The 13,473-nt window shown below is 40.6% G+C and overlaps 2 protein-coding genes across 11 annotated transcripts in view; one reads left to right on the top strand and one right to left on the bottom strand.

Moving 5' to 3' along the window:
- Positions 1 to 5,992, bottom strand: part of LOC117200499 (uncharacterized) — a 113,790-nt gene extending 107,798 nt beyond the window's left edge. The window contains exon 1 of one of the 6 annotated variants that reach the window (XM_033423605.2): positions 4,607 to 5,992. In XM_033423605.2, coding sequence (XP_033279496.1) covers positions 4,607 to 4,624 — 18 coding nt within the window. In that variant the 5' untranslated portion in view covers positions 4,625 to 5,992. The remainder of the gene's footprint in view (positions 1 to 4,606) is intronic. The other 5 variants (XM_049712068.1, XM_049712066.1, XM_049712067.1 and 2 more) reach the window with 5 other exon arrangements.
- A 212-nt stretch (positions 5,993 to 6,204) lies between these two features.
- GPR155 (G protein-coupled receptor 155) overlaps positions 6,205 to 13,473 on the top strand; it is a 42,822-nt gene continuing 35,553 nt past the window's right edge. For 2 of the 5 annotated variants that reach the window (XM_033423596.2, XM_033423597.2), the window contains exons 1-2: positions 6,205 to 6,382; positions 11,009 to 11,505. In XM_033423596.2, the coding sequence (XP_033279487.1) occupies positions 11,040 to 11,505 (466 nt within the window). In that variant the 5' untranslated portion in view covers positions 6,205 to 6,382; positions 11,009 to 11,039. Of the gene's footprint in view, positions 6,383 to 11,008; positions 11,506 to 12,606; positions 12,726 to 13,473 lie in introns of those variants that run through there. The other 3 variants (XM_004267329.4, XM_033423598.2, XM_033423599.2) reach the window with 3 other exon arrangements.

Here is a 13,473-nt window from a genome sequence, read left to right as displayed (position 1 = left end):
CTCTTTGTTTGACAACAACTATTATGTTAAAATACAAAATCCTTGACCAGTTACTGAGGCAACATATGAAATTAAATTTCTAAGACTTTTCTAAGAATTTTATCAAATGTTAGCATTACTATAAACATCTTGTCTCCAAAATGTTGATGTACACCCATGGGAGAGGGCATGAGTTAGGCCGTTAGAACTAATAAGCCAGACTTGAGGATATAGTTAATAGTGATATCAGCTATAGGCTATAGAAGCCTAGGTGCCAATTAATACTGCACTGAAAAACTTACTTTTATCAGTTTTATTCTCCACGAACAACTGTCTCCAAACCTAGTGCCCAGGCCTCTTTCTGACCTAGTCTGGGTAATGTTCTTGTAGTTCAGAAGTCTTAAGTTCTCTTTCCTGTTTCAACTTTTTGGAATGGCTTAGGGAAAGCTTGCATAGAAGTTAAGGTAAAAGGAAAGTCTAAATAATTTTTGGAATTCTGAGGACATTTAAATATTTGTAGAATTGATTCTTGGGACATTATCACATTTATGCTATGTCACAACCAATGATAATTCCTCATGATTTGGCTTTTCCAGCCACTGTCAGTCACAAAACCATCTGGTTCCTCTGCTGCTACACAGAGACTTGAGTTCTGATACTTCTCCTTCAGTTACTTTTTTTTTTTTTTTTTTTTTTTTTGCAGCACGCAGGCCTCTCACTGTTGTGGCCTCTCCCGTTGCAGAACACAGGCTCTGGACGCAAAGGCTCAGTGGCCATGGCTCACGGGCCCAGCTGCTCCGCGGCATGTGGGATCCTCCTGGACCGGGGCACGAACCCGCGTCCCCTGCATCGGCAGGCGGACTCTCAACCACTGCACCACCAGGGAAGCCCCTTCAGTTATTTTTATTAATAGTTGAAAGAAGCAGCACAAGAAAGAGCAGGTGTTTCCGTTCTAAGCTCTCTAAATACAGAAATTTCATAAACATGTTTAGCTGGCATTCCAAGAGTTGGTAGGTTAACATTTACCAAGTGCCTACTATGTGCCAAGCACTGTTCCAGGTACTGAGGATACTATGGAAATCAACACAGATAGAGTGCCTGCCCCTTCAAGGAGGGAAGGACAGTTGAACTCCTGAAACACATACTCTACTGGAAGAGTGCTTCTGAGGTCTGTGCTTAATTGTTATGCTGAGGATATGATAGATAACCTTTTTTTGAATTAGCTATTTACTCAAAAGTTCCATCCAGGTTTTAACTAGAATCAGCTAAAGAACGTCTTACTCCAAAGTCGAAACTAAATCTGAGGGTTTTGCCACTTCCTCTTTATATCATACAAAATTTGTTAGTTCTATGGTGTTTCATCTTAGACATAATTCAAATTACAAAATGTTCTGCACATTTATAAGATTCTTTGTTGAGTGACTGCCTATTACATAAATTTGTGAGCACATTTTTAACTGAACAGAGTAGCAGTAAAAACAGGAGTATTTTTTGTTTGTTTGTTTTTCATTCCCATTTACCTGATCTCTAACCCCTTTACAAAAAAAAAAGATCAAAACAAAACCACAAGTATCAAGCAGCTAAATCCTGAGACAAACGGGATGGGCTCCAAAGTCATCATCTTGCTATTGCATGGTTTCTCCACCCTTTCTTATCTAAATCACTGATTTAACTTTCAGTTTCATAATCTAATTCCGGTTTCATTGTTTTTCTGCTTAAAACTTCTTAAGTGCTGGCCCAGACAAAAGCCCTTGCCTACGTAACTACATTTGAGCCTTACCTGAAGTCAATAAGATCAATAACAAGGTGAGATGTTTAGATTCTATTTTCCCTCACTGCTTTTGTAAGAATATATATATAATACATATATTACATGTGTATATAAAATCTATATATATTTATTTTTACCAGTTTATTATAAAAGGATATGATGAAGGAACATCCAGATGGAAGAGATGCATAGGGCACAGTATGGAGCTTCCATGCCCTCTCTGGATGAGCCACTCTCCAGGTACCTCCATGTGCCCACCAACCCAGAAACCCTGTAAGAATATTTTAATAGCAAATTGAAAAGGGGAAAAAGTTATTATGTATTTACAAAAACACAATATTAAATTAAAAGATAATTTTCAGGGTTTTATCTTGACAGATCAGAAATTAAAATAATTATAGCATTTAAAATAACAAACAGGGCTTCCCTGGTGGCGCAGTGGTTGAGAGTCCGCCTGCCGATGCAGGGGACACGGGTTCGTGCCCCGGTCCGGGAAGATCCCACATGCCACGGAGCGGCTGGGCCAGTGAGCCATGGCCGCTGAGCCTGTGTGTCCGGAGCCTGTGCTCCGCAACGGGAGAGGCCACAACAGTGAGAGGCCCGCGTACCGAAAAAAAAAAATTTGAAAAAATAACAAACAGAAGCCATAGTTTCAGAGAATGTTTATATAAAGATATAAACCTGGGCCAAGTGAAAAGCTGGAAAAAATAAGAAATCCAGCCACTATAAAAGAGCTATACCACAGTTGCTTGTATCAAACAGCTTCTTGTGGGGGAAGAAAAATTTTCCTTTCCCTTCTAGGTTCCTTCCACTGGTTTAACAATCAAATTAACATAAGGAAGGTTAACAAGAGAAAAACAAACAAATTTAACTTCATACATACCTAAGAAGAGAACAAAGCAGGCTGTTTACATACCTTTTTAGAAAAAGAATCAAACATTTGTGAAGATTTGACAAAACAAAGGGGTTTTTGCTTGGGGTAGCAAATTAATGAAGGAGTAACAAAGTTTGTTTATACACCTTTCCCGGACTCAAATTCCCTATCTCAATGCCTTTCATCCTCCTGGCATACGGAGGATACCTTCCTATGGGAGCTTTGTTTTCTGCTTTCAGGGGAAAAAAGGAGGGTCAGAGTGTTCTTATACAAGCTGTTTCTCGAGTAACTTTAAATCAAAATAATCAATATGCCACCTCGGCATTATTTGGGAACGGCCTGCCCCAAGCCCCATCATTCCCATTGAATACAAAGAAGGTATCTTGGATAGCTGGCAGGCAGTTATGTTTTATTCAGTCATTCAAAAACCATTTACGGAACAGCTGCTGTATGTCATGGAAAGCACTATTATAAATGCTAGGGATACACAGATTAACAAAAACAAGGCCTCAGCCTTGTGTAAGTTCATATATTGCACTGTATCAGTGCTCTTAAATTGTTCTATTTTATAGGTGGATTTTGTACACCTATCTGGTTTAATACTTAGCAGTGAATTTTAGAAACATATTTACTATTATGGTTCAACATTTCCATATAGCCAAAATATACACTTTATGACTTATTTCAGACTTTTTCCTGATAAAATACATACACATTTTTTGGTAGAAATTTTGGGAACTTTTCTACACAGAAAAAAAAAAAGTGTATTTTTATCACTCAAAGATAATCACTTTTGGCATTTTCTTCTAGAATTTTTTTTATACATTTGATTTTAAGTAACAGAAAACCCAACTCAACCTTGTTTAAACAATAAAGAAAATTGATTGGCTCACATGACTGAGAAGTCCACAGGTTGACTGGCTTCAGGTGAAACTTGATCCTACAACTCAATATGTCATCAAGGACCCGTTTATTTCCTTCCCTCTGCTGTGCTTTCCTTGGTGTCTGCATCATTCTAAGACTGGTTCCTCTCATGGTCCCTAGATGGCTGCCAGTATCTTCCTGGCAGTAGAAAAGAACGTCAGCATTCTCAGCAAATGTTCTAAGAGCCATTCTATCAAAACACCTTGGTGCCAATGCCCATCCTGACTCAATGATTGAGTCCAACGAACAGAACATACTGATTGGTTAGCATAGGTCAGTTACATCACCTTTGAAGGCGGAGTGAGATTAGCTTCTCTGGAATCATATGAATCTCTAAGGAGAAATTGGTACTGACAGGAAGGGGACAGGCAGTTTTAAAGAAACTAGAAATCATTTTAGACATATTCAAACAACACATTTTAAGTCACTCTAAACACTTGTAGTATTTTATCTTCCTCTTCTTTACTCATCTTTGATTAGACTCTATGGATGGCCCAGAGTCCAAATTTTTCAAGGGAGATCATCCTCAAAATTTTGATACAGAATATTAAATAGGTATTGAAAATTATGACACAGATCTATATTTCTGAATAAAAAGGTTATATATTAAATGAAAAAGGTTACTAAAAATCATCTATATGAAAAATGTGTATTGTATGACCCTATTTTTCTTCACTGATTTATATATGCACAGGAAAAAGTGATACATATGTAGTAAAACGTTAACAGAAGTTATCTTAGGTGTTGTGCTTTTCACTTCCTATTTTCAGTTAACAGTATACATAGGTCAGCATCTCACCGAATGACTGGCAGACATGATAGTGGAATTAAATTAGTACCTTATGGCATTCATCAGTAATTGCTTATCTAAGAATGATTTTTTAATGAAGTCCTTCAATTCCGTAAACACTTTGTTCCTAGAGTCACTGTCCCCCCTGCCAGCTGCTCTTACTTGTCCACTCCATACAGATGTCTCCAAACCACACCTTTGGCTCTGTTTTTTCTCTCTCTTGAGCTTCTGTTTTCTCTTTAGGTATCTACTAGAAATCTCTACTTACATGTGCTGACACCTTCATGAGCAGTTAGTTCACAGGACAGTGAGCACTTAGACTCTCATTCACTTGCTGGCTGTTCTTAGATCAATGACTTAATCTCCAGGACCTCAAATAAAGAAGATGACAATAACTTTTTCAAGAGAGGAGACTAAACTAAGTTTCTTGAGGTTTTAGATTTTAGGCCTAAAACCAAATTCATTATCTTCTTGTAACCACTTCCCTCACTTGAAACATTTCTTCCTTTCATCTTCAGATAACAGAACGATAGGAAACAGTAGAACTTTAGAACTAATAAGGATGTTAGAGTCTCCCTAGCTCAATTCCTTTTCTTTACTATGATGGATGAACAAATACATACCTTCATTATCTCCTTCCTTTTCTTGCCCTATCAGTAATCCAGTCCCATCAGTTCTCCTTTTGTAATGTCTCTCAAGCCTCTTTCATTCTTTTCATTTCCACCACCCCAGAGTACATCTTTATTTCCTCGTGGCTTGGTTTTTCCCAAAGTCATGTTTTTCCTGCTTTCAGTCTTTCAGCTAATCCTGGGAAAGCTTCCAGATTGCATATCTGAAAATAGTGTGATCACTAAGACATGTTTTCATGAAAAAAGAATTTGATGGTTTTACTGTGGTCAGAGGATAGGTCCAAACTGTAAGGCTAACCTAAGGAACTTCCTAGAGGTTCACCCTAACTTACCTTTCCAGGTCTATCTTCCAGTATTCCGCTAAAAGTCAAAGCTGAATAAATATTTATTTAATTGAATTAATCTCCATACTTTCTAAACACAAATCCTTTTAGCTTTGAGATATAATCAGGAGATTTAAAAAAAAATAGCATCCAGGTTCAAGGGAAACAGGGAAGCTGTTAAAAGTTAAGAAGATAGAGAACAAGGGTGAAGTGAGGAGAACAGGAGAATTCATGTTCTATATATTCAGTTCCTGCTCTGTAAGTTTTCCACCAATACAGATTCCGCTCAGTACACTGAGGGGATATGGATGTCGTTTCCCCGACAATAGAAAACACAAGCAGTCAGGGTCTGGATGCTTATTCTAAACCAAGCACAGGGCTAAAGCTTTACAGACATTTTAGTCTCTGATTTAGGAAGGTCAAGGTCACACTGCCTTGAGAAAGGTGAAAGGCAGGAGTCTGACCCACGATTAAAGACCTTGCTTTAAACTGTGCTATAAAAACGACTAGGCTAATCAAGAGAGGACTTGACAGACCACACGAGGCTGGGGTTAGGCGGAAAAGCAAGAGGCTTCTACACCTGAATTTACGGAGAGGAAAACGAAACGGCAGAGCCCTCACGGCGGCCGCCATTTTGCAGGAGCCGAACGGCCGGAAGTCCCGCCGCCGGGGTCTAGCGGCTGGGAAGCTCGCAGCCTGCGGCTGGAGGCTGGCGTAGCGGAGCACCTTGGGCCTCCGCGTCTCCGCAGTCGGGGGCGGAGCCAGGGGCGGGGCCGGGGCCGCGCGGCGTAGAGTCTCGCGGCGGGAGGCGGAGCCTGAAGGCGGGGCCTTGGACGGCGCGGCTCTGTGGTTCCCCCGGCCGGGGGCGGGGCCAGGAGGCGGGGCGGTGGCTCAGGGAGGAGCTGACCCGGTCCCAGTTTATGAGCGCCTCACTTTTTCGGATTGTGAATGAGCTGCTATAGCGGGCAGCTGGCAGCCGGCAGCTCTCGGCTAGGAGGGCTGGGGTGGGAGGTGACGGTGATTTCCTCCCTGCTTGGCCCACCTCGAACATCGACTCCCTTCTCCCGCGGCCCCGGGATGCAGCCGTAGCAGGTGAGATGGGCCCCCGGGACGCCGACCTGCGCGGTCCCGGCTCGGCTTTGCGGGCCCTTGGTGACCCCGCTCTCGCCCCTCGAGTCTGAGCAGGTGGGCAGCGCCGAGGCCCGCAATCCGCTGCCTGCGCCTGCCCGCCTCTGCCCCGTAGCGCCCGCCTTTAGGACGTGCGGGGCCAGCCGGGAAGACTTACGTAGGGGAAGGGGCGGCTTGTCCCCTTTGGTGACAGAGCTGCCATCCCTCAGTTTGAGGAGCACATCATTGTACGTGCGTCCACCCTACCATTCTCAGACTCTTCCCTTTATTCCGGGGGGGTGGCCTCAGTGAATGCCATCGTGGGAGCTTCTGCCCAGGTACCTGGAGCGTTCCGCCAAATTTTCTCCCTTAGCCCTTTTTGGAGCATTTCACTTACCATGCTTTGTGACTGCCATGCCCTGGGGAAGCTGAGCGACCAACTTTGTATCCCAGGCACAGAACCCAGGCTGCCTTTACACTTCCACTGCTGCCTGCCCAGGCATTGGGTGGCAGCTGTTCTTTAGGCGGCCTATTTGGTTACAGATTCTCTACATCCTTATCTTAGAGGGCCAAAGTCTGTCCCTGCCGACAAGAGAAGAGGCAGTGCTCAGCACTCCCTCCCCACTCTGGGTCTTTAGGGAAGACGTTTGGTCCCCTGCAAGTAGGTGGGAGTGGGTGGATGGTGTGACTCCTGCTGTTGAAGGGTGCTTGAATAGGACCACACTGTATTATGCTTTTCCCACCGGCTAAATGTTATTGGGTGTTTGAGAAATAGCTTAAGAGTTTAAAGCTTTCTCTTTGAAACCCGTCAGAACCCTCCTCTCCATTTTCACTTAATAGCAGTTGTTTACAATGTTAGTGGTTCCTCCATGTTATCTAAACCAAATATGAGTGGCCAGAAGTGGCTGGTGTATAGCATTTCTCTGCTCCCGCCCCAGTGAGTGGTCTTTTACTGTGACAAGGCAACTTTATTTATTTTTTTTGCGGTACGCGGGCCTCTCACAGGTGTGGCCTCTCCCGTTGCGGAGCACAGGCTCCAGACGCGCAGGCTCAGCGGCCATGACTCACGGGCCCAGCCGCTCCGCGGCATTGTGGGATCTTCCCAGACCGGCCACGAACCCGTGTCCCCTGCATCGGCAGGCGGACTCTCAACCACTGCGCCACGAGGGAAGCCTGCTCCTATCTATTTTAAAAGAATGCTTTAAGAAGTATATTCTCGGGGCCTCCCTGGTGGCGCGGTGGTTATGAATCCACCTGCCAATGCAGGGGACACAGGTTCGAGCCTTGGTCCGGGAAGATCTACATGACGCGGAGCAACTAAGCCCGTGCGCCACAACTACTGAGCCCGCGCTCTAGAGCCCACGAGCCACAACTACTGAAGTCCTCGCGCCTAGAGCCCCTGCTCCTCAACAAGAGAAGCCACCACAAGGAGAAGCCCGTGCACCGCAACGAAGAGTAGCCCCCGCTCGCCGAAACCAGAGAAAGCCCGCGTGCAGCAACGTAGCCAAAATAAAATAAATAAATTTATTTTAAAAAAAGAAGTATATTCTCTTCCTGTTGGAAAAAAATTTAAGATGAGATAAAACTTTGTATTTGTAAGTCCTTTTTGGTTATTTTGACTGCCCCTCAATTAGCAGATATTGCTTTTAAAATATCAAGGAACATTAAAAGAAGCTTCATGGGAAGGGGAAGATTACTTTCCAAAGTTTTTCTCTTAATTTTTGACTAACTGAAAGTTAAACCTGGGCCTTGCTACAGCTATTTGACCATCACCTTGAGGGAAATAAAGAGCTCTCCCTTCCCTGCTAACAACTAAGATCAAACTAAATTAAACTGAACTCCTTAATTGTTTGGTATAAAATGAAAACTGATAACCTTACAACCCATCCCATCCCTCTGTTTTAGTTGGAGGCGCTTTAATACCAAGTATTGTTTGAAGAACTGTATAGAACAATGAATTATATTTAATTTACTACCATTCTTCTTATTATTAGGACACACAACTCCTAATAGCAACTGCTACCACTTCTTGAAGGCCTACTTTGTGATAAGCTGTGTATAAAAGCTCCAATCCTGGGGCTTCCCTGGTGGTGCAGTGGTTGAGAGTCCACCTGCCGATGCAGGGGACGTGGGTTTGTGCCCCGGTCCAGGAAGATCCCACATGCCGCGGAGCGGCTGGGCCCGTGAGCCATGGCTGCTGAGCCTGTGCGTCCGGAGCCTGTTCTCCACAACGGGAGAGGCCACGGCAGTGAGAGGCCTGCGTACTGCAAAAAAAAAAAAAAGCTCCATTCCTCACAGTAGCCCTCTAAGGAGGTTTTTACTCTCATTTTACAGTTGAAGAAGCTATGGTGCAGAGAGGCTGAGTTACCCGAAGAGTTGATAAGTGATAGGCCCCAAATTGGGTTCAGGCCATTTGACTCTTTTCACTGAACAACTGCAAGTTTAGTTAAAACTGTTGGTTTAAAAATTATTGGAATACATTGATATGCAAGTGTGGTACAAATAAGGGGTAGGGAGCAGTGTAAGTTATAATGCTCCAGGCAAAGAAATATAGGGAACTTTTAAAAAATAACAGAAGACTGGAGTAGTTTATCACCTTAATCTTTAGCTCTGCCTTTTCAAGTCCACATCTCTCAGGGGCTCCAAATGTTTAACACCTTTGTTCACTTGTTTACCAGCTCCTTACTTCAATTATGGGTACCTATACCAATCAGTAGCCTTTTCAGGATATAATTTGATGCTTATTTGGTAAACTTCAAGTATGTGAGTATTACAGGTTTTGTGTATATTGACCACTCCTATCTAATCCTAGGAGGAAAATATTTGTCCTGATCCAGATTAAATGTAATGTTTTTAAATGGTTCAGTTTATACCAGGGTAGCACAGAGAAAATTATCTCATCCACACCCCCAGTTGTATCAGTTGTTGGTCTTTGGCCTGCCATCTGAGTCCTTAATGTGATGTGGGTGTTTGAGAACTTAACCTGGGCATTATACATTTCAGGAAGCATAAGCTTTTTTACTTTCTACCTTATATAAGGCTACTTTAGATGGTTAACCCAGAATAATCACTTAGGAATTGGCAATTGTCACTATGTCAATTTCAAGTTACTAATAAAAGCTGGTTAGTTGCAGAGTTGTTCAAACCTAATGTTCATTGTGTCCCTGGCAGCAAGAGGAAAGTCTGGTAAGTATTGTCATATTAACGTAAAGTTTTCCTTGCTTCATTTTCTGAACATCTTTAGAACATTTTACAAGACATTTTGTGTTTTTTAACATTTTATGAACAGCTTTGGAACATTTAGGAACACGTTTTGTGGTCTTGGTGAAAAACTTAGAATACTTAACATTCAGGAAAAAACAAAAAAAACAAAATTCTGTCCATGAAGTAGATAGTTCCTAAGAAAGAACATTGATCCACTAAAGGGTGAAAGGTTTATTTAAGAGCAGGTAATTATTTTAGTCTCCTAAATCTCCTGTGTGCTCCAGGCACGGTGCTAGGCATTAGGGACACAAAAGTGAGCAAAAACATGCATAGTCCCTGCTTCTATGGCACTTAAAGTCTAGTCAAGGAGACAGACATAAATCACACAGTCACTCTAATACATAGTATAATTATAAACTGAGAAGAGTGGCCTAAAGTTAAGGAACATGATTCTATTTGAGAAAGACTCCTGGCCTGGCTATGGTGTTAGAGGAGCCTTACCTGATACAACGACTCCTGAATTGATTTGGATATGATTCGGAGGATGGGTAGTTGTTATGTGGGTGGGCAGGGAAGAGAATATTTTAGTGTGAACTGCATGGGTGAAGCCCCTGTGGCACAAAGACTATGGGGAATTCAAGACAGCCAATATGTCTGGCTGGTGTAAAAGGAACTAAGAGTAGGCTGGTGGGATGCCATCATTTTTTCTTTCATTCTCTCTCTTATATGCCACCAGAAGTTATATTTAACTTTTGTTAAGTGATTTATTTGTGCCAGATGTGTTTGTAAGGACTTGATATTGAATAATGTCAAGTTCCTATGAGGTACGTACTATTATTGCCATTTCACAGATGAGGAAATGAGGTACAGAAAAGTAAGTTACTGGTTCAAAGTTGATCAGTGATATTCTATTTTACTCTTCTTCCTATCCTATAGTCAAGTCCTTCCGCGGGCTGGAAAGGACCTTCCTGTCCATTGTGACTCTTAGATGTAGCCCTGAGAACTTCTGAAATTTCTGGAAAATTTGGCTGCAGGTGGACATTCAGTAGACTCTGTGGGTGCCATGCTCTTATCCACGAGGCAGAGCTTGACTGTGGAGCACTGGAGAGGACCACAGGGCATCACATTACAGCTGTAAAATCTGTGGATCTTATTTTACTCATATCTGATACTGGATATCGGAAAGCAACATAAATATTTTGAGCTGACCCACCTTTGAGAGTCAAGAGGCTGTTGTTAGCAGACACTTCCACCCATTTTATTTTTCATTGTATTTTTCTCTGATGGTTGTTGAAAAAAGTTTGTATATTTATTTGGCCATTTAATAAATCTATGTTTGCCAGTATATCCTTTCAACTAGAATTCTTCTCATTGATTTCACACTGAATCTTTCTTCTTTCTTTCCAGAGATCAGGTTGCAGTTGGAGGGTGAAAGAAAATGAATTCTTTTTCTGATATACCTGCCAAGAACTTGACCATTGCTGTCAATATGACCAAGACTTTGTCCTCACCGGTAACACATGGATTTAATTCCACTAATGACCCACCTTCAATGTCAATAACAAGGCTTTTTCCAGCCTTACTAGAATGCTTTGGCATAGTCCTTTGTGGCTACATAGCAGGGAGGGCCAATGTTATAACATCAACACAGGCAAAAGGACTGGGAAATTTTGTCTCCAGGTTTGCACTTCCAGCTTTATTATTCAAAAACATGGTTGTACTTAATTTTTCCAATGTGGATTGGTCATTTCTATATAGTATCTTAATTGCCAAAGCTGCTGTATTTTTCATTGTATGTGTATTAACCTTATTGGTTGCCAGTCCCGATAGTCGATTTGGCAAAGCTGGACTATTCCCTATTTTTGCTACACAAAGTAACGACTTTGCATTGGGATATCCTATAGGTAAGTTACTTTTTATTTTTTAAGTTTTAAAAAATTTCAGGTCTTTTAGAAGGTAACAAAATGTAAGGCTTTAATTTGAATCTTTTAACTAAGCATTTGTTAGTGATTTATACTTATTCTTATATCTAAGAAATCTTTCGTATTTTTTTCTTAAATATGTCTTAAGTTAGATGAATTATATTTTTTCAGAGTTTGAGGCACCTTCAAACATCTACCTGAAATAAATGGGCATATCCAAATAAATTTTGTGAGTCATCTTTCTAATAGTATTTTTTTTCTTCTCAATAATCACATATGAAAGAAATATAACTTCCAGAAGAGATCAGATTCTGATTTAAATTATGTAAAAAGCATAGGCATACACCTGTTTAAAAAGTGTCATTATTAAATGTTAGCAGTGGAAATTTATGAGTGACTTTTTCCCTTCCTTATTTTTCTTTCCATCTAGAATGTATATTATTTTACATTAATGCTTGTTATTGAGTTTTTTATTCAAAATATCAGTCTACTTTGGTCGAAGTTAATTTCTTGTTTAAGGACAAAATGAGGACTTTTTTTACCTTTCCAACTTTTCCTTCTTTAACTTTCCAACACTTTAAGCAGCCTAATTTTATGTTTCTATGTGTATATGTTTTCCTGATGAAATAGTAAACATACTAGTTGGGGATGTTGAGATATCTTAGAAATATATTCTATTTTCCAGAACTCTCTGCCACCAAGAAAATGTATACTTAGTAACTACTTGTTTTTTAATGTTTTTTTATTGTGGTAAAAGTCACATAATATAAAACATACTATTTTAACCATACTTAAGTGTACAGTTCAGTGTCACTAAGTACATTCACATTGTGCAACTCTCACCATCATCATTCTCCCAAATTTTTCACTTACCTAAACTGAAACTCTGTCCCCTTTAAACACTAACTCCCCATTCCCCCTCCCTACTCCCCTGCAAGCCCCCAGCCCCTGGCATCTACCAGCGTACTTTCTATGAATTTTTAATATTTTTAAAGTTTATGTTTTGCTTTGATCATGTATCCTAATGTAGGGATCTGCATATTATGGATATAGTCATTCATTTATTCCTTCATTCATTCATAGGAACCTGTTAGTACCAGTGACTGTGCCAGCTGCTGGGAATACAATTGTGAACAAAGTTCTTGTACATACTGAATTTACATTTTAATGGGAAAATAAAATAAAAACAAAAATAATATCAGGTAATGACAAGGGCCATAAAAACAAAGTAGTGTTATTTTACAAGGAGATGGCATTTGAGGTGGGGAGCAGGGTCAGTGAAGGCCTCTCTGGTGATATAAATTCTGAGCAGAGACTGAATGAAACTTAATGAAATGGACAATTGAAATCTGCCATTAACTTTCAAATTTCTTATCTTTTAACTACCCACTCCCCCCAAAAAATTATTACACCTCTGGCACGAAAAGGATTCTAGTGGACTATTCTTTTCATCATTCTCTTCCTCCATATTGCTTACCAGAAATAGAAATATATCTAAGAAATTATATAACTATGAATAGGAGGTTTATGAGAGAGGAAAAACCAGGCTCTTAGATAACTGAGCTGTGAATAGTCAGAAAGTAGATAGGTGTTCCTTTAAGGTTAATCAATTTTAAAATTAAAGGATGAGCCAAGCATTTAAATAAAGACTTTGGAAATAAAAGAGCAAGGAGTTAATGTGTTGTTCCTCTCTTCAGGAGCACTAATAATGTACATTTGTCAAGGTATTGATGGTATAAGGACCTTAGAAGTGGCTAAGTATCATAGTGTTAAATATTTAATAAATAGTGCTATATCTTAATTTGGACATGAACTGTAAGTTTCATGCTGTCATAGAGTAGTAAGCCCATAACTAAATAGAACTAACATTTGTAACTTTATAAATGTATTTTCTTATATACTTATCTCATTTGAGGTAGGGCAGATATTATTATCCTCGTTTTCAAATAA

The sequence above is a fragment of the Orcinus orca genome, chromosome 7 (genome assembly GCF_937001465.1).
Source record: "Orcinus orca chromosome 7, mOrcOrc1.1, whole genome shotgun sequence".
In the NCBI taxonomy this organism is placed as follows: domain Eukaryota; kingdom Metazoa; phylum Chordata; class Mammalia; order Artiodactyla; family Delphinidae; genus Orcinus; species Orcinus orca.
The sequence above is the reverse complement of the archived record's forward strand: the minus strand, read 5'-3'. Positions and strand labels throughout refer to the sequence as shown.